Raw genomic sequence first — 21,706 nt, 5'->3', positions numbered from 1 at the left:
GTACAGATTCCGAAAATGATGGGCACTTTCTTTCACCATGGAATCAGTCACTTTCTGGTATTATTTGTTTTTTTTCCTGATGCAACATAGCAAAGAATCAGTTAGGTTTAGAAATGTAAAAAAAACCTTTCTGTTCACTGAGGCACAAGGAATAATAAAACAAAGGTGAAGACTAATGGCATGAAAAGCACAAGTCCACCTGGTAGGGAAAATATAAGCAAGAGATGTACCAAACCTCAGTAGGTAACAATTTCTTTGAGGGACCCCACAAAATCTGTTAAGTCTTGTGAGACCAGAGAAAGACCTGGGAAACAATCTCTGCCAATTGAAAAGACTGCCCAGCTGAGCCGTGCACAACTTGGGCATTTTCTTTCCTGATGCTTCATGCTCAGAACGAATATCTGTGTCCCAAGTCTTTTTTTTCCTCATCTCCTTGCACCTCTCTCTGTTTTGGTGATAGCACTGAACTATAGTGTCCCTCAAATAAAATAAAAACAGTTTTTTTTTTAATGAACATCTCTAACATGGTATATTCCTTCATATTGAAAATAGGGATGCAGAAAGAAAAGATATGAGTAAGACTAAGATGTTGAATAGTTACTGACAGTATTCCTCAACGTCAAGTGAAGAAAGCACTAAATAGTTGGGGTAGGCACGTTTCCTTTGTCAACACATTCGACATCTGGGATTGACCTGCTAAAACCCGGACTCTTTCCCAGTTGTCCCAGCAGCTCAGAGTCCTGACAGAGGAGGAGACTGAGCAAATAGCAAAGGAAGAGCAGCTGTGAGGTTTCAAACATAGCTGCAATTTGTTCCGGATGCCCATCGCAAAAGAACCTCGATTTTTGGCAGTAACCAGCCTGAACATGTTTTCTTCAATTTGCTCTGTGACGTGACATGATGGATTAATGGAAGGCAGCACAACCACACACACCAAATCACCCTGAGGTTGCCTAAGATGCATTAATGCCCATCAAAGTGGGTGTTCAAGTATTTCATCTTTTTCTTCCTACAGGGACTCCAAGCTTTACTTGGCCATAGCCTGAGGGCAGGCTGCTGGCCCGAGGCTCGGATCAGTGGGATGCTGACCGCTCCCTGACAGCTGCTAATGGATGCAGGAAATGGCCCTTTGTATCAGATCAATGAACCACCTTACCCCATTTTCTGCCTGCAGAATCCAGAGGATGCTGCCAATGGAGAGATGCTGTTACCTGGAGAGGTCAGTAACTGATACTCTGACCAGCCTGGAAGATTCTGCTTGAATTTTCACGTTGGGATTGACACATTCCCATTACATGGGAAATTCCTCTGGTATTCTCTTCCAATTGGGGTGGACTTTCCTTATTTACAGACCATTTTGTTTTTTTGGTTGGTTTGGCTTACTGGAATTCTTCATTTCACAGCACTTGTGATCCCTCCCCTTTCAGTCTAGACATCTCTCTTTATTCATGCTGTCTATGGCTCTGCTATAGTTCCTCATCTTGCCTCCATGCTGAAAGAAAATTTAAACTTTCTGTCATTCCTCAGTTTGTTACTATCCCCGGCCTAAGTCTGTACTAGTAATTTTGCTCTTTAAAGGACAAAGTCAAGCAAATAGTCCTCATTCAAGCAACTAATGCCAGTGAGAAAACAAACACTGCCATACATATAAAGCTTTAGAAGATAGGCTTCTAAAGGCATGATATCTTTTAGAATTCAGCAGTATAAATCAAAGCTTGCCAGAAGGACAGACTTCATTTGAACCTCAGGTGGACAGGAAGAAGTGGCACTTTAGTGTGCCTCTATTTACAGCCACCGTGATAGTTCATATGTGCAGTGATAAAAATAACCATAAACCTACCTAATCATTACAGTAAGGCAAACAACTCCTCTCTGTATCATCATACACAGGTACTGGAGCTGCTAATAAACCAGAAAGAGCACTGAGGCACTGGAGGAGCATCTTCCCTATCTCCACAGTTTCTTAAACAACTTTAGAGGCAGATTTTTATTAAGTATATGCAAGGCAGATGATCTTAAACCTCAAAAAGAGTCTGTATAATAATCGTGTGTTCTTCTAATGCTCTCCAAAGACCTATTCAGAGTCCATTCTGAAAGACAATAATATATCAAGAACTTCTGCAAACTTCCTCCTAATGAACACATGCCAATTTGAGACCAAGAATTCTGGTCTCGGAGGACAAAATAACCACTGCTCTTAGTCTCTGGGTGTTTTGCTACTTTATTTCAGAGTGATTCAAAATCTAATTAAATTTCTAAACTCTAATGAAATTACAGAAGAAAAATCATTTAGGATTATATTATATACAATTACTCACGGCTGAAAATTACAGTTAGCCCCTTTCACCAGGATACGGTCTCCAGAGAAATCCTTGTTATTCATATAACATATAAATCTGACGCTACTCCCACTAATTACAGGTCGAAGGTAAAAGTAGAATTAATTAAACGTATATATCCTGCCCAGTGGCCAGATGGCGGAGAATGGGTAATGGAAGGGATGCTGATAACGATGACTGTGCTTGAAACTACATTTTGGGCTTTGGTCAAGAATCGGAATAAAACCTGGTATAAAGTAGAAGATTACAAAGCTTGGCTTATTCTGGTGAAGTGCTCTTCCTCATTGATGGTATAGATGCTAAAGATAAGCATAGTGAAGCATAGGCAACAGTGCATAGTCAGTTAGCTGAGCAGCCTCAAGCATTTTGGGAAGCAATAGTAACAGAATAAACCAAGGAGTTCAGCCAAATACTGAGATAATTAAATATTTAGTTGTTTCTCTAGATCATAAGAACCCCGTGAGGCCATAGAGTTGGGAAAAACAAAAACAACAAACAAAACACACACACATGTTGATACTCATGTCATTGTTTCCATGGGAGGTTCTCAGGAATTTTGGAACACTGGGTTCATTCACTTATGAATTGCATGAGATAGGCTTTCGGTAGGAAACCCCAGTGCTTTCCTAATATCTTTTCCCCCAAGATGGTCCAGAGATACTGAGGGAAGTGAGCACATTCTCATATCTGAAACTGGAGCACTGAAAGAACAGCAACAAAATATAGATAATATTAACAAATTATCTGTTCTATATATAATATATACTAAGATGGTCTAAGCAAAGTTTTCTTACATCTGTCGCATTCCATCAGTTCTACCTGTGTTCCATATAACAAAATGACCCTGGAATTAAGGTCACCTTGGAGATTGATGGGTCTTTCCTTGTATTTCACTGCTCCAAGAACCTTACTTGCAGGACAACATCTTATTTTGCTTATTCTTCAAAAACAAATAAAAGGACAAAAAGATGGTTTCACTCACAGCTTGTCAGAGCAACTAAACGTTTGTGATCAATAGCCATTTTTGAGTCCAAATGGCTTTATTCAACTCCTAGTGTCTACAATGCTCCCATTTAAAATAGACTTCTGGAAGGATGACTTTCAGCTATAATTTAAGTAGGAAGTGTACTTTCAGCTATAATTTATTCAATAAGACAAGTTTCATCCAGTCTTAAGAGGCAAGATTCTTTGCAGACCAGATTGCTCATACATGCCCATACCAGCAGGAAGAGAAAGAAGTACTTAAGAGTTTCCCCCATGACACCTCTCATTCAGAATGTATGTAAGATTATTTTGACTGGAATTTCACCCACATGATGATACAAAGCAGCAAAGGGCTCTTCAAAGGAGTAAGGCATATCAAGAGACAACTAGCAAATGTCAACTGGGGCTTCTGGAGAAGCCCAAAATGACATAAGTGAGGCTCATGTTCTCACGTTTACCATTCCTGATGGATGGACCTGAAATGATTTATAAGGAAGGGTTCAGAAGAAACATTAATATTTACTTACATGTTTTGCTGTCATTTAGAACAGGTGAATTTGAAGTGTGAATTTTATTAAAGGACAGGAAGGGCTGTTTTGCACTGTGATTCAAACAATAATCCTGACTTAACTAAAAGCATCACCTGCCAGTAAGAACTTGCCCCTGCCCCCACCTTGAACCTTGCTTTTTTTTTTTTTTTTTTTTAAATATAGGAGACTCCTCCTGTAAAAGATACAGGAGACTTCTTCAGAGACCAATTCATTACAGTATTATTTATCAGCTTTGTAAAAATAATTATTAGCACTTAAAATTATATATATTTTTAATGCATTAAATAACTGACTGTTGGCTGTCCATCTCCATAGAACATTTTCAAGCAGGGAGTTTATTTCTACATAGAACTTAAACCCAAAAAAGGAACTTCTGTTTGCAAAGCTATTCAGGATGTGACTTGTTTCCTAATATAGACACGTGACCTGGCCTTTTTTTTTTTTCTCTTTTTTTTTTTCCTTCTCTTTTTTTATAAAGACACCAGAAAAGAGCTAAATCCAGAGAATTTCTGTGAAATCACTCCATTGCCAAAACCTCAAAATGATCTTTCTAACGAGTTGGATATCAATCTTAACAACGTTTCTTCTTCTCTTACGTAAGTGATCTATTTTATTGCTTTTCCATCCATTTAGAGGACTTTCCACTCTCCTAAGACTGGGGAAATTATTTCTCAGTCGGATTGCATTTATGTTACTATAAACTTTGTTTAGATCACTCTTTCTTGGAGAAGGAAGATTTGCTGGGATAGTGTGGCACTCTGCTGAGCTTTCTAGCCACTGTTTCCTAGCCTCAGTACTAAAAGATGAGCTCTGCACAGTCCAAAAGACTAAGTTAAATTTATGTACCTTTACCGGTGACATGGTGAGAGCTTCTGAGCATCCTCTTTGGCACTGTGCAGTAAATACTACTTTGGTAGAGTATAAGGAAAATGTTAGTCTGTGTGCACGCTGTCTGCAAGTTATTTTGGTCACCGTGACTCTAGCCTAGATACTCTTAACTCAGGCTGCTGCTTCTGCTGCTTCCTGCGAGCCCAGAGCAGGGCTACCTCATCTGCACAGCTCACCTCTTGCTTCATGGTTGCTCACCCCCAGTTTGTGCAGGGCATGAGCAGGGTACACGGGCAGCAAAGGCCAGCAGGAGTCATATGAGGAGGGTAATGAGGTAATGAGGTAATGAGGAACAGATGGGGCAGCAGATAAACACGGAGCGGGGGGCACCTCTGTAACCGCGGTCTCCAAGAGGTTTGGCAGTGGGGGCAGGCACCCTCTGGTGGCAAAAGCCTAATGGTCACTAGAGGGACAACTTCTGTGACAGCCTACTTTTTTGGGGAAAAACAAAACAACCCCCTCAAACCCATAGAAAATCCTCATCTATCTGGGGAGATCGCACGAGTGCAGCTTGTGCCACCCAAGGCAGGTGGACCAGCAGCTCCAGCTTTCATCTACTGCTCCTCTCTCGGATCTGAGGAGATCAAAGGAGATCTTTGCTTCCCTCTTGGATTCTGAAAGCTGCGCTCTCCACAGGTCTACAACAGAGCATCTTCCTTGTCCTTTTCAAAGGCAACAGGGTAAAACGGCCCTAACAGGTCCTTGTCTTCCCTTTCACAGCGTATACTGGAAATTTAGTTGTCCCTCTCCTTCTGTTGAGATATTGAGAGCTCTGCACCTTTTCACAGGCACTTCCAACAGTCCAGGGGAGTAGAGGTTGTTCCCCATGCAGGACAGGGGCATGGGTAACCAGCTTCAGTTATTACAGATGGGAAGAGAAAGTCAGCAACAATTGCACCTTAACTCCTGCACAGAAAATGTGCACAAATTGCACAAAAACAATCAACAGCACAAGTCCTATTAATGCAATAGTATTTGCTCAGAGGAAACAGAGGAATGCAAACAAGAGCAGCCAAGCATGCTCTATAGCACACGCATTTGCAAAGAAAACAAACAAATTGCATTAACACACCCTGTATCACATGAAAAGGTGCAAGCAATGCCACGTTTATGGTCTTTTAATTAGGGGGAGCCTGACATTCAATAGAGTTCAACAAGTTCCTATTCCATGTGGCAGTGACTCTTTACTCATACATTATTACTACCAAACCAAGCCTTTAATTTGCTGACTAAGGATCTCATTTATCAGGATGCTAACACTGCCCATCTTACAAAGCCCCATGAGCAGCTGGGGATTTTGCTGCACTAAGTACCAGCCAAAATACTTTTCCTTCTTCTAATGACAGCTTTCAGCAATAGTTTCCAACACAATAATTTCCTCAAGCCTCTGTATTGTTATCACCGGCACTCCATATTTGTCTCTGGAGTTGCTCAAATACTCACCGTCAGCCATCTCATCCTTTCCACCTTGACTCTAGGTTCCCAGATATTTGCTTCTTTCCCCATCTACCCGTTTGCTGCCCCCAGGACAAGGGGCACAGAACCCCCGGCTACTGCAATGTCCCATGACCTCCTATAGCCTGCTGTAATGGGAAGGCAGAGGGAAAAACCTGAGAAAATAAAGGAGAAAAAATGTTTTTAAATATACACATCCATATTTCATATGGGTATAGGTACCAGAATTAGAAGGCAGAGGAGAAAAGGGACTAGTGTAGGTGCTGAGCACTGAGGAACACAAGGCACATTTGTTACTGTTTATCTCTGCAGGTCAGGACTAAAAATCACTCACATTGCTTACTTAATAAGGTGGGAAAAATGGGCTATTCCTGCTCCCTTCAGAGCACAGCCTGTGTCCCAGCTCCATAGGACATTTCTCATTGTTTCGACCCCAAGGACAGGGCACCGCATTAACAAACTTACACAGCACAAGCAGAGCAGGACGGCCCTCAGTTCCTGGTGCAGGGGGCCGAACAATTTTCTGCACAACTCCTCGCCACACACAGAGGACCTGAGGAGAACCAAGGCTGCAGAAACTCCCAGAAACTACAGACCAAAAGCTCCCAGTCTCGTCCCAACCTAGTGTATTTATACACCTGTTGATCACTCACTCAGCTGCTCCACTGGCAGGGGATTGTGGTGGGCCCAGAGGAACAAGTTCCTCAGCTGCACCCAATGTACCTGATAACACCTCATTCCTCAGCCATGGTGTCAGGGAAAATCTGCATTTACCTCTTCCCTGTCCTTCCCTTTCCTGCTGAGTCTGATCCCCATTCACTCAAATGCCAAAATTGAATTAACTTGCAAAATTCTTTGACCTAGGAGCAAATATTCTCCAAATTCAGAAAGCTTATTTAGGAGATTTTTTTTTCTTTTTTGCAACAAGGCTAGGAGTACTACAGAATATTACCCTCCATTCTAATGGCTCTGTGCTGTGTTGCTTGTGTATCTCCCCATGAGATCTGAACTGAAGATGGTGTCCAGATTAAACAGTGACATGCGTGTGCTGTCTTTAACCATGTCCATCCACTTCATTCTACCTAAGGAGAAACCAAAGCAAACAGAAGCTGGCTGTTCCACACTCAGTCCTCAGAAGCAATTGGTGTTTGAGCAACACCCAGTAAATGGTATTAAAACTTAATTAAAACTATATTGAAACTATGAACTGAAAATATTCTACTTCTGTGAGCAGATCTCTATTTCAGAGATTTTCTTCCTTTCCTTTTTTAAAAAGAAACTAATAATTAAATCTCAATATATTAAACTGACCTACATAAAATATTCCATGTAAAATATTATTTCTGCCATAAAACACATAATCTGTCACTGGTTTAATTCCATTAGAAAGCATACATTAAGATCTATGCATTATAATCATTAGGATAATAAAAGTAATACAATATCACTTTTATTATGTTTGAATTTAAAACATTCTTCATATGAATACAAAGAATAACTGAGGAGACGGAAGAAAAAGGTTTTTTTTTTTTGGTTTATAATGAAATTAATTCATAGGCAATAGCGATAGCTAAGAAACCGTTTTTTAATCTAGCAAATCAGGAGCTATGCTTCCACACCCACTGCATAGTCTTAGACTTTTTTATTATTTCCTTCTCTTGTAACTTTGATTTTGATCATGTAGAGTGGTCAGCTCTTGGGATCATATCTGTGATTGGAGTTCCCTCCCTCATGCTTCCGATTCCCATCGCTGCGTGTCATGTGATGGAGTATGTTCCTGCGTGTATAAAATAATTTTGCAGCCATTTTGCTTATGGAGGAAGATTGGGAGGAAAATAAAATAATTTTAGCTCAGAAATATACCTCCCAAAATGTATTTGGTTTAAAACATGTTTTTTTTTTTTTTTTAACTGCTCTCCAGATTTTTGGATCTTGGCTCAATATCTGTGAAAATTTAGGATTAGAAATATAACTAAGGCCAGGAAATAGAAAGAAATCTGTTTGAGACAGAGGCTGGGATGTGGAAATTATTTCTTTGGTGTCGGCCCAGCAGTCAAAGTGGGAAAGAACTCCATGTTCTGCCCCAAGCATATGCAGAAGATAGAAATTTTGTAGCTTGCTGCTCTAAAAAGCAGGGCCTACACCTGCATTTGAAGCCCTCTCATTCTCTGTAAACCTCATGTAACTACATGGAGTTACATCATATGGAGCTAAATGAATCCTAACTGGCTGCACCATTTCCATTTCAGATTTTTGGAGAGCAAAAGTCTGTGCCTCTGGAAATTCAGATGAGGAAATAGGTGAGTTCATGGTGAGATATTTACTTCTAGGCAGGAAGAGACATTGGGTTCAAAGAAAATATAACAAAAATGCATGTACTAAGAATGTACTTTTATATATAGAAGAGTATTTGCCCATTGCATGTTTGTACTTTGTCAAGAGCAGTAGAGTCCTGTCCTCTTAAGGAGGGCCTTTGGAGTAAATAATAATGAGCACAGGGATGGCAGATGAGTCTTGAACAGAAGCACTGTTCAGTCTGACAGCCAAAAGCAGACCCTGGGTTGCACACAGGGATGCAGAAGCACACAGGGATGCAAAAACACAATAGGGTTCATCATCTACACTTAAAAAATCACCTGCTTTATGCTAGGAAAGACTTAAGGGCAGATGGACCAACTAGTCAGGCACAGCAGGATGCTGAGGACTGAGCTATGATGTTCAAGTTGTCGCATGTGTGGGCTGCAACCCCCACATGTGTGAGGGAAGACAGGGAGTGGCAAGGGAGTGGGGCTGGTGAAGGTCATTTGGGAAAATATGTAGAGGCCCCACTCTGTAACTCAGCTGAGGCCTGTAGGCCCCAAGGGCTAACCGTGCTGCAGGCTAAACTTCAGACTTCATCAAACCCCACAGACCCAGGACATGGCAGGTTCCTGATGTGCAGGGGCTGACAGACAGACAGACAGAAAGAAGGATCCACCTGAACTTCGGAATCTTGGTCTTATCACACTTGGAATACAAATAGATGTGTTTACTATATAATTGTGTATATTTACTTGTTTGTTTTTAATTTTTTCAGATTTCACATATGTTATCATAGGAGTTACTCTGGGAGCCTTTCTATCGATTGCTTTTGTAGCAGTAATAATCTGTATGATTAGGAAACAAATGCTTGACAATGTCTTTGGAGGTAAGAAAAACACTCTCCTGATAACTGATCCAGAGCTCTAAACCTCTCAGTGTTCTGATACAGCAGATCTGAGCTTCACTGCTAGGAAATTTGTATGTGCTACAACTCCACAACTCCAGTTTTCACATGAAGAACTGTTTTAAAAGCATCTGAAGAACTAGAGCCCCTAAAACTGCAAATTCAAATATTAGTATAATCAGTTCAGTCTTCAGCCAATAGAATTCACTTCAGCTATCCTGGCTATCCATCTGAATAGTTCTTTCTTAAAATATATTTCTATTTATTCTATATTCTGTATTCTATAAGTTAAAGATCCTATTTACTTGCAGGATAGATAGGGGAGTTGTTCACACTTCATGGCCAAAATTACTATTTCTGCCACAGATTTTGTTCCCTTCAAATGTGACTATGTAATTTCAGGGTGTGGTACTTAATGAAGTTTCCATCACGGTACACAGGGTTCCTGTAACTTTTTAGTTGTGATTAGGTTTTCAGGTTGTGAAAGCGAAGCATGTTTGTTTGTTTGTTGTTAATTTTAAGCAGACACAAGCTCTTTGATTGAACCCCACAGCACAGTGGGAGCAAGACCGGCAAAAGAGCCCTTTGCCTCTGTACCATGTGTTTACAACTTATAGGATTCAACCCCCAAATCTTAAACTGAAAAATATCCTTCATTTTGGTATACAGGAGTTAGTGAGAGGCAGAATTTGTCCCAGGGACCTCCTCAGAGCTAACATTATTCAATGGCCCTACCTCTTCAGCACAGATCTCCCAACTGGCAGGACTGCAGTGCATGACAAAGCACTCTAAAGCAAATCCTTGGAGGTTGCTGAAATGCAACTGTTCTCTGTGGAATGAGGTAACATGGTAAGAATCAAGAGCAGTCAAAAGTAAGAAATAAAAACTATGCCAAATACAATAGCAATTGATAGGGGTATATCAGAATAACACAGTACTAACCCTAACTGAGGCTTGACCACAACATCAGACTGTTCTTTTTGCAAGAAGAGTCCTGGGATCTTCACTGGAAACAAATCCTTGCAAGCTGGCTTCTGATTTTTGAGAGAGGTCTGTACTTTCGGTAGCACATGAAAATTTGGATGTAAAGGAAATAGCAGAACAAAATGGAGCAGCAAGGCAGTATAATTAAATGTGAGGGGAAATTATGCCTACTGAAAGAAAAGGGACCTCTAATGGAGAGAGCTAGGGGACCAAAAGCATTATTCTCTGTATGGCATTTCCATGGTGAATTTGAAAAAGCTGCCTTTCAGCTCCAGTTGCATACAAAGTGCCAACTCTGCGCAATCTGCCTCTAGAAAAAAAGAAGGAATTCTCATAAGTGTCACCAGTTTTCACCACAAAAACAAAACAAAACAACAGAAACTAAACAAGGAAAATGGATAGAGGGAGCCACGAGGACAGGAAATGACAGCGTAGGATTGAGAATTGCCTGGCCATCCTCTATATCCATAGCCATTTGCTTCTATGACTACATCTGCATTAATTTTCATATGACAAACGATAGGTGATTTCCCAGTATGCCAGAACTGTCTAACCCTACTCATTCAGCAAAGCACTGTGACACACACCTTCAACAGCAGTCACAGAGTTTTGCTCAGTAGAAAAGGAGAGTAAAACAGTCTTGATCGTTGAGCTTGTTGTGGCTTAGACTGTCTCGGCTCACCTGGTGAGCCACTCCACCAGGAGTGGGATGCAGGTCTTTTAAAAGAGGATTTTGCAACTTGAACTCCCCCGTACTTCATGGGGACACAAATGACAATGTGATGCTGCTTTCTGTAGGACAAGTGGCTGATGCTTCCCTAATTGGCACTGCACCGCAGTGCTAACGGGAGTGATACTCATTAAGCATCTGTCCTCATAGCTTTCCCTCATGACGCTCTGGGGATGTACCACGCTCTAGCTCCAAATAGCCAAAATATTAACAAAGTTACAGTATTGAAAATATTGATATCAGATACTCCATCTGGAAGAATTAAGAAGGGTTTGGGAAGCTTGCATGGTACCACTAATATCAGAGTTTGGTCTCACAAAACATAGCTGGATCTTCAGCCACTTTACCTACTCTAACTTCTGATTTCATCCCTACAGCTTCTGAACAGGCTTATCACCAATCTGTTCCTGATGTCTTAACTAACCACATTTTCCTATTCTCTCTTTAGAATCAGATGGCAAAATGGATAGAAGGTAAGGCTCCTTGCTCGGGGGTTTTCTAAGGTGTAATGGAACACACAAACCATGATGTTTAATTGCTGTCTAAATTGTATCTACTGGAACAGCATGGAAAAGAAAAAAAAGAAACAACATAGAAGAAGATTTTGACATTTCAGAATTAGGAAAGAAATCTCAGCTGATGTTTTAGTTTGTGTTATCTATTGTAATAGCTAACTCACAAAGATAAAAAAAAAAAAAAAAAAAAAAAAGTGATTTTTGAGGGCTGCAAGCCAAAGGCCTTGTTTCAAAGATGCTGAGTTGGATGTTCACCTTGTGCCTAGATCTCAGTTCTGGGAATTGCCTTCAACCTGCCTTATGGCATACGGCTATGCAGCAGTCATTCCTAGGGGAAGGGATGCAGTTTTACCCTTCCCCTTCCTCCCTCCCATGCCCAGCAAGGTGTGAGCCTCATCCCCAGGCCCAGGAGGCTGTGCTAGACTGCCTAGGCTATCACCACTCCTTGTCTCCTCTGAGAGGCAGGCAGTAGGGTGCACGTGTACAGAGGGTCTTTAGGAGCATAGTAAGCCACATGTATAGATACAATTTGCTTCCCTCTACAACATTTTATAAATGAGTAAAAAATGCACGAATTAATCAGCATTCTCATGAACTGCGTGCAACAGCTGTACCCAGTGACCTGAAAAAAAGGCTCTTGGCCTCTCTGAGGGAGGTAGATAGAAGCACTAATGGGCTCGTCCCCATCAGGGTCATTCTTCATAGAGGCTAAACAACATATGTAAACACTCGGCTGAAGATCAAAACAAGAGCTCTCTTTACAGCAAGTACTTCAATGTTTTGCCTAACAGGGAAGGGCCCCAGCCACGGAGCATCTGTCATTTTCCCAGGGAGACTGTTCCACAGCCTAACACAGCTAACTCACAAAATGTTGTCTTTTTATTAACACATTTTGTTCAGTCTGTTCTCTAACAAAACACTCAGATTTTCTGTGTATCAACCTCAAACAAATTAGGACACTCATGTGGCCAGGAGAAAGAAAAGATGTATTTATACCATGCCCAGCAAGCTATTTTGGTATACTGGGGAGAATATAGACAAAGAAAGGAGCGATGACTACAACAAAAGACTGAAACAGAAAACATCAACAGTGTTAATCTGATTTGTTGAGGATGTTTGTATAGCTGTTCTGAAAGTAACTGTTCTGAAGTAGCTGTTCTGAAAATAACAAAAATAACAACAAAAAACGATTCCCCAGAAACCAGTATTGAGGTATTAATTGTATAAGCATTACAAGTACTACAGTATTAAAAGTACTGAGAAGTCTCCTCAAGAACATCCCAATTCTGTTCATTTTTGTCAGATTTATTCTTCCCTGTAGGCCAAGAGAATAGTTTCCCATTTATTGAGGTCACCAGAGAGACAAGTGTCAATTAGGTCTGAACTGATTTTAACTACTTGCTTCAGTTCCCTGTAGAATCTAATTCATAGCATTTTTTAGGGTAATGGCTAGGCCTGGAAAATCCTTTGATGAAACGAAGTCCACCATCTGAAATCACCTGATCTTGGACTTGTAGCCGCCAGTCATACAGGCAAATGAATCCTTCAGTGATATATAATAAGCAAAATATCACCTCTTTAGAACTGGAGACCTATCATCTGCAGACAATTTTCTGCTCAACTAGTGATAGTCATGGTTTGTTCAGAAGAAAAGCTTAGTCCAAATGAAAAAGCACTCATTGAATTCATGTTCAGACAAATTTTGTTTTAAATTCCTTTCCATAATTCATACAAGTGCCTCAATTCTCCCAATAATTTCTCTCCCTGGTTGGGACAGATGCTGAGTTGGTATCACCCAGCACAGCGCTATTGCAATCAGTGTAGTCACATGTGCTTATGTTCCTGGAGGGCCTCGATGTAGACAATCTTCACTTATGTTAGATTCCTCATTAGCTGATAATGATTTAACTAGGATATGATAAGTTCATGTTTACACTTAAATCAGGAAGCATTCTGATCAATCTCTGCCTTGATAGTTTCCAAAATATTTAAAAGAGAAGTGTTTCTAGCCCCACATGACATTGGCAGCTCATTGTGAAGTAATTAACAGCATTTACCACTTTATTTACACAGGTCTATAGCCTTATGATTTAAACAATCAATTCATAATGGGATGCCCTTAAACTCAATGGGGTATTTACACATACTCAAGAAGTGTAAGAGGTTTGAGGCAGGCTGCTGTCAACTAACAAAACAGTAATTTAGATGTCAACTGACAATTATTTAATGTCCCTTTTTTAATTAATAGCTCTTGTCAGTCTCAAATGCCATCTTGGTGTAAGCTTGCTAAATTATAATGCCTAGATTTCATGCAAGTTTAATGTATTAATAAAAATGTCTGGGCACATTTAATGTTAGCAATATTTTGAGTTAACTACAGTGCATGGCAGCCAGATTTATTTTGACAGAAGGAGACAAAGAGAGAGGCATGCAGGGACAAGGAGAAGGATGGAGAGACGGGGACACAGAAGTTTACTAAAGAGGAAAAGGTACAGATTTTAAACCTGCTGCAATAGCAGAAAGGTATTTATTGTCTGAAAGCATCCCAAGTAACAACAAATACCAAAACTGTCCATGAAGCTCACTGGGTTTCCTAGTCACCCTTGTAAATCACTTGGCATGAGATCAGGTTTTAATGAAATGCAGAAGTCATTTTGATATTTGAAGGAGGAGAGAAGGACCTTGGCAGCTGCATAGCGCAGGTGCCAAGCATGTCAGTGATTTTCTTTTGCTAGACAGAGTAGCCTCTAGATATTCTCTTGTGTTTTTCCATTAGATTTCTTCCAAGGGACTGACTTTGCTTTCTTTTGCTAGACTATGCTGGGAAAACACGGTACTCTTGTGAGTCAGACTCCCTTTAGACAAACAGAGGAAGCTTGGAAATAAGCTCAGTGCATCTTTTAGGCTGTTTTCTGCACAGAATCATAACTGCTCAGCTGCACGTCACAGTCTTTGCACTATTCTCAGCTAATGCAGAACTTCCATTAAGTTGGAGCACGCTACGTCTTTTAACTGGAAAAGCCCTCTGATTTTTTTTTCCCCTCATTCTGACCACAGAATATATCTATGCATTCCAGGCATGAGCAATGAACACATGTTGTAACACCAAATTTTTATAACCAAGGGTAATGCCATCGGGCAAGTTCTAGCCTGTAACATACTTCCTAAATTACTATAATTGAAAATAGTTTCCATGGAAGGTAATTCTCCTTTCTCCCTATGCCCCCATGAAACAAGCACAAGAGATCACTCCCACGAACAATTATATAGTGCTATATGTGATGTCCTGGTGAATTCCCATGTGTGCAAGGGCTCATCACAGCTCCCAAGAACATGCAGTGAACTCGGGTGTGCTGCCTACAACAAATGGTGTCTCCACACAGGGATATTTCCCTGGAACATCAGGTCCAGATCAGCATGCGTCATGTTAGCCAGCTTGGCTCATCAGATCTGAGTTAATCAGGAGCATTTTAGTCCAGCCACTTCTGTAGGTGGTGCATATGGTGACAGGCCTGCCGTTCTCTGCCACTGAGCCTCCTCATTTAACGGCAGTGAGTGACACCTGCAGAGCACAGCCACGTTCTGCACAAATCTAGAGAGACTCTCAGGATGCCGGCAAACTGCAAAGGGCCTTCAGTTGAACTTAGTATGGAAACCCATGTGAAATGATAACCTTTGAGGCTGAGACAGACTTCCAAGTCATGGCTCATTTCTTCCATCTAACCGCCCCCTCAAAAGCCAAGGAGAACCAGTCATCCCTTTGTGAAAGCCTCCAGTCTGCACGTTGTCTAACTCTAAAAATAGCACTATGGATTAAATAGGAGGTGAAATCATCCACTTGGAAAATATAAACATCAGAGATGGATGACACTGCAAAGACTAGGCTGGGACTAACAAGCACAAGTTTCAGTGCAGAGCTGAGCTCCTTCCAAGCAGCAGGGTTGTATCAGCCTTCGTATAGGAGCCCCAAACCTTTTTCCTAGCATTTGGCCATGCCTGAGCCTATATCCAGCTTCACTGACAGATAGAGATAGTGAATGTAGCAGGGTCTGATCTAATGATTTCAGAGCCTTCAAGCTGCTTTAGAGTGAGACTGAAAGAACATACTCCTATTCTGGAGAGGAAAACAGTTCTCAGTTTTGTTTAGATCTATATAACACAGACTGGTTCCTAATGCAGCTACCAAACAGGAAGCCAATCAAGCAGACAGATATAAGTCTGATATTGCACTGATTTTATCAGTTGCAAATGAGAGGTATAGCTTTTCTGATCACTGGAGTTTAAACTCACAAATAAATTTAAGAGGAAACCTAGTTTTGATACGGGAATACCTGAAACTGGGGCCAATATTCACACATTCAAATCTGTAGGTAAAAACTCATTTAAACAAAGGAGACCTTGCCCTTAGGAAGAACAGTGCAAAAGGGAAAAGGATTAGGATTTACAGTGCAGACTGCGCAGGACACAGGGCTTTGAAATGCATCCCATTGCCTCAGATAACTATTCACATGTAACTTTATCTGTTCCCTCTCCACCCAGTGAAGGATACTGTCTCAGCCACTCTACTCTCCATTGAAATCATATCTGCTTAAGATGCAAACATATAATGCCACGCTACTACAGGCAAACTCACAGGCAAAAGTACTTGAAATACCAGGATGCTAAAAATACATCTGCAAAAGAAATCTCTTTTTACCAGTTTCTACTCAGAGAAACTAAGATTTGTTCTCCAGAGAAGATTTTCATACAAAAGGAGTAGGAAACAGTGACTGGTACTGGTTGCTCTAACCCATGCTCTTTCTTGGGAACTCATGGAGCAGGCCAAGCAACTTCAGTGCTGCTGGTCCTCCTGGCAGGAGCTGTGACCAAAGCAGCCTTCCCACACACCTTCCTAAAGTGCCTGATAACAACAGAAGTGAAGCATCAAAGAAAAAAGGATTAGCAGTGACCTGCTAGTCACCTGAAGGTTTAGGAACCCGCAACAATCCAGGTCCACAGGGCCACCGAGTGCATCTATCTTTGCTTTCCTAAAGTAAACTTTTTATTTTTCTCCTCTCCCAGAAATATTCCCTTTAGAAAACTCTGGGGGACTGTTTTTCTGGGATCTGGAGAAAGTCAGCCATTAAATTCATCACAATCTTCGGTATGTCTGGTGGCCTCAGATAAATTTTGAATGGTTGATCGTGAGTTTTTATGTTACTTTACATCTTTCTCCCAGGAACTTTTCACAAGGTCATTCATTCCTTAACTAATATGTTATACGAACACATCAACAGATCAGCACGCTTTTCCTAACTTATTGTTTTACAAGAAAGGGAAAGCAAAGCTGGCAAAGACACTCAGTCCCTACACTCTAAGTCTAAGTAAAGGACTTACATTTGTGTAAATGTAAAAAAATGAGCAAATGTCCCCAGAAATAGCTAGCTCATCTTCTTGAACAGATACATTTTCAAAAACAAAGTGTAAATAGCCATTCTATGTAGAGGCAATAATGACAGAGAGAGAAAGCAGTACACTGGATTTTCTACCTGATTCTGTCTCTACCCAGTCTAGTAGAACTTGTTCTTCTGCCCAGCTTTCGACATGTTACTATGTCCAGGTTATCCTTTTTGTAAAATGAAATTCATCTTTATATCAATACTCAGAAACAAAGGCATTAAGCTTTGCACCATGTTAGGGACACAGGGCTTTAAAAAGCAGCAGTAAGCCGATCTACGGGCATCTCCAGGCCTTGGTTTCTCTTAGCACTATTCCTGCATGGAATGAAAACTTCACCTACACACACACAGGCAGTTTTATATACATGCATCTATACACTGGCTGGATTACTAGGAGCAAAATGATTCATTTTGCCCTTTCCAGGATACAGCATGCTTCACTCATGCTAGCTACCAGCCTGAAGGGCAGAGCCACTCTTCTAGCTATTTTTGCTCCTGCCTGGCTGCTCTCCACATGCTCTGGGAAAGCATCTGGCCCAGGATTCCTCTGCTCTCTGGAGAGCTGGGGCTGCCTTTCCAGTTGACCTTTTCACAGCTGTCAAATGCAGAGGAATCCTTATTCCTTCCTACTCCTCTGCACAACTGTTTGAGGCTAGTCTTGAATAGCTCTAAATCATTTGATTGTGAGAGTTGGTCCCAAACTGCTGAGTCAGGGGAATGCATTCGTCCCGATACCCAGACACCTGTTGCAGGCAATTCCAGAGCCATTTGGTCCCTGCTGGCCAGCGGGCTGGTGCCACTGATTCCAGCAATAACTGAGTAACTCGCCCTTTCCCTGGAGCTACTGTAAAACAGAAATGCTTCTTCTACCCACCCTCTTTGCTACTGCCAAGGGACATGCAGGATAATATAGATGCTAGAAGCCACGGAGCAGGTAGACTCGCACCCCCAAGGAGGACCTTTGCCATTCAGGCCAAGTAGTTTCATGCTAACTTGGGCTTGTCAGGAGAAAACAGAGATGATAACAGGGGTTTAGCTAAGAATAAAAGTGCTACTGATGTGTTATTGTTGAATAACTTTAAAAAACAAAATCTCCCAAAGCAAAAGATCCACACTTCCACAGGTCTTGTCTAAAAAAATAAAATGCCATCAAATCAGAGCTCCTGCATAGTCCATTTCACAGAATTTCCTGCATCCTCTTTGAGTTTGAGTAAGCTAATTCATCAGAGCAATTGGCAAGCCAAAACAAATGAGAAAGTATTACAGAAAGTGATGCTGACTTTCACCTTGTAGTAAGGTAAAAGCAAAAGCTTCTACTAAGCTGCAAAAGCTTGGGGATCACTGAGCTACTTCTAAGGATTTATAGAAGTTAAGCAGGGTGAAAGCTGTCAATATGGGTGTAAGATGAGTTTAAAGCCACTTCACAGAATCCTGCAGCTTAAAAAAAAAAAAAAAAAAGGAATTATAAATAGGAAAAAAACCCCCACTACACTGGTTGGAAAGTAGTAGGTTGTTTGTTTCTGTACTTAAAAGAAATCCCTGACACACTGCCAAACCCAATTTACTGCAGTCGCAGAAACGCTTGTGCTGGCAGAGGAAAGGAGGAAAGAAGGAGTTTAACTACTTCTCTAGTGGCAATGCTGCTTTTGAAGTGTCTGTAAACCAGTGTCTTTGGATGAGCTTGCTTTCCTGCAGGCAGGGGTGGAAAGAGTCAATGTAACCGAGGATGGTGCCACCCCCAGCGTAAGTCCTGCTCTGCCCTATCCCACCTAGGCCTTTCCCCTCTCTCCTAGTGCAGTAGCCCTGTGGCACGTCCACAGCCTTAGGAAACGGCTCTGCTGAAAATCTACATGACATAAAGGCAATATATTTTTTAGAGAAATAAGACTATTTGAGAGAGATTAGCACGAGGGGAATGGTGACTGCAGATCCCTGCCATTTCCCCCTGCCCAGCCTGGGAAGGGGACCGTGCTGAGCCAGCATCCTTGAGCCAGTGCTGATTCCCTCCCGCTAGCTCAGAGCGGCTGGAATTGGCATCCTTCTTTCCTCCAGACTCATTGGCAGTTGGCTGCATGTCCAGTTCCAGCTAGAAAGGTGAGACTCAGGTCTTAGCTGTTTCTTAAGAGCACTAATGGTTAGTGCAGTGAATTTCACACTAACAGAAAATTTCAATATAGCTTTCTTCTTAAAAAAAAAAAAAAAACAACAAAACACATGAAACACATGTAACAAAGTTTCGCTCAGAAAAAGGAAAGTAAGGAAAGTAAGGAAAATTACAGGAAACACATCCCTACTCGCCAAATCTCTGAAGAATTCTCTTCTTAGCAAAGTCATCAAAATCACTTCAGTAGTATTGAAGGAAGGGGACTGCAATGAATACAAATTCCCAGCTGAGTCATGAGATCCAAGGATATAAACAGCTGAGGGCTGTAAGGCACAGATGGGTCTTATTTCCAGCCACTGACACTAGATGGAGTAAAACTGAATAAAAGACTCAAGAGCAGTGAAGAAAGGAAGAGAAGTTCCTGTATTTTGCCCACTCTTAACCTGATGATATCCTGAATGTTCATTTTGGGTTAGTGCTCCTGCAGTCATAACTAACGTCTCACTCTCTGTGCGTTGCAGGTCCAATATGGGATCAAGCCAGAACAGGTATGTGCCAGAGGATGGGGGGTCTGGCTTAGTGGGAAGGTGCAGTGACAGCAGACGCACAGTCAGAGTATTCGCAAAGCCAGGATAACAGAAAGGGACAAACAGGGAAAAGGGAGGCAGCAATAAGGGCTGTGGGGTTACCTGGGCTCCTGTGGAGCCCAAAGCCGCCAACTTGCCCACAGTGGCACCCACAGACAGTCCGTGTAGCCTAAGGCAGGTCCCTGTGGGGCCTGGTCCCGCGGCAGACCTGCCATGCCGGAACACAAGGCCAAGGTGTAACGTAAGGCTCTCCGCCCTGCAGCATGGCTGTGCCGTCTTGCTGCTTGCTGTCCCGTGTCAGCAGCGGCTCCAAGGAGGACCCTCTAGCAGGATAGATCCAGGAGCTGCTCCCACCGGGTAACAGGGAAGTACCAGTGAGCAGGGAAAGTGGGAATTCCTCCTCTGTCTGTAACTCTGCTGTAGGATAGAAGTACCAGTGTTTCTCTCCAGGGATTACTGAGGTCCTAGACAAAATCTTGGCACCTATGACAGCTCAAGTTCAATAAGGCAAATCCCTTCTTCCTTCTAAAGTATTGTACAAATTTAACTAACTTTCACAGTCTTCAGAGGAAAGTAGATCAGCCAGTACTGCCACTGCTGGCTGCTGGAGAAATGAAAACCCAGAAGTGAAGCCATGGGGCAAAGCCCCACATGGAGGCAGCTTCAAAGAGATGCTTAGGCCACCTGGCTCCCCCTTGTCCCCCGCCACAGTATGAGCAGCCCTCCCAGGCCTAAAACACACTGCTAGGGTGGGCTCCTGTGTGACAGGGGGGAGAGCAGCTGGTGGTCACCACCACAGCCAGAATCACACTTCTGGTCTGTTAGTTTATTCAGGGAAAAACAAATGCTCCAAAGATACAAGAAACACCTGGAGAAAAATAAAGGTAAGTGGAAGGAACTTCATGAATGTACATACAGTGACTCCAACAACAATTTGACAATTTTGTAGATTCCCTGTGATTTTTATCTCCTTGTCTCCCAATTCTGCTTTTAAAATGGTGCTATAGATCATTGCAGGGGGGAAAAAGGACAGATTTTACTGTTAACTCGCAACACCTTTTCCTTTTTTCTTTTTTTCTTTCCTTTTTTTCCCTTTTTTTTTTTTCCCCCCCTCTATTTAGAGACGTCAACGTACCAGGGCAACAAAGCATAAATGATCAATAATCCTTTTGCAGTCAGCAGTTACCTGGTGTGAGGATCAGTGGCAACCGCTTGTCTGCAGGCAGGACTCTCGCCAACAACAGCTCCTTTGCTTGCTCTCTCACGGAGAGCCTGGCGGACTGATTACAGGACGAGTTTGCAGAGTTTGCCAACCTTCTTCGTCTACAGCAAGCCTGCAGTCCCCAATTCCGTGGATATCACCAAAATATATGAAGAAAAGGGATGAGGTCTGCTCATTAACAGGCCCTGGTGAGCCTCAGATAAGAACGTGATTGATTTCTAAAATCAATGAAATCCAGAGTAATCAAAAAAATAGCAATGCATTTCAGCAGCAGAATTCACAGCCAAACTTGTACTTCCACTAAGGTAAATAATGAAAGAAGTGACTCAGAAAATCAGTGATCTGAGATCAAGCAAAACAAGATTTCCCAAGTTTTTCAGGAAAATATTTAGTGTTGATCTAAATCATTCAGGCTAAAGTGATATCTCTTTTTAGCTTTAGGATTGGCTTTGTTTAACTTCAGGTCATGATACTAATTTCAGTCATTTTAAATAAACTGTGGTCACTTAAAATGAAAAATACCACTTTGCAATAAAATTTTAATGTTTTGGTTTTAGAGTCTTGAAATCAAAACAGTTTTTTATACCCAAAGTATAAAGTTTCTGGACATCTGAAATAAAACATTTCCTCTCAGCATTCTACAAACGAGCTAAGCTAACATTTCCAAAATCCTCCTATCCTTATTTTTAATATAAAACAATTAA

General features: G+C 41.5%; 1 protein-coding gene across 1 annotated transcript; it reads left to right on the top strand.

Annotated features, from left to right (window-relative positions):
• Nucleotides 1-4,380: 4,380 nt before the first annotated feature.
• On the top strand, nt 4,381-21,464 carry TMEM273 (transmembrane protein 273). Its single transcript, XM_026050523.1, has 6 exons — nt 4,381-4,470; nt 8,467-8,517; nt 9,294-9,404; nt 11,585-11,609; nt 19,715-19,741; nt 20,902-21,464. Exons 1-6 carry the CDS (start codon nt 4,416-4,418, stop codon nt 20,942-20,944), a joined length of 312 nt encoding a protein of 103 aa, XP_025906308.1. The 5' UTR covers nt 4,381-4,415; the 3' UTR covers nt 20,945-21,464.
• The last annotated feature ends 242 nt before the right edge of the window (nt 21,465-21,706 follow it).

Source organism: Nothoprocta perdicaria, unplaced genomic scaffold, assembly GCF_003342845.1.
Source record: "Nothoprocta perdicaria isolate Ctin4 unplaced genomic scaffold, notPer1 scaffold_110, whole genome shotgun sequence".
Taxonomy (NCBI): Eukaryota; Metazoa; Chordata; class Aves; order Tinamiformes; family Tinamidae; genus Nothoprocta; species Nothoprocta perdicaria.
The sequence above is the reverse complement of the archived record's forward strand: the minus strand, read 5'-3'. Positions and strand labels throughout refer to the sequence as shown.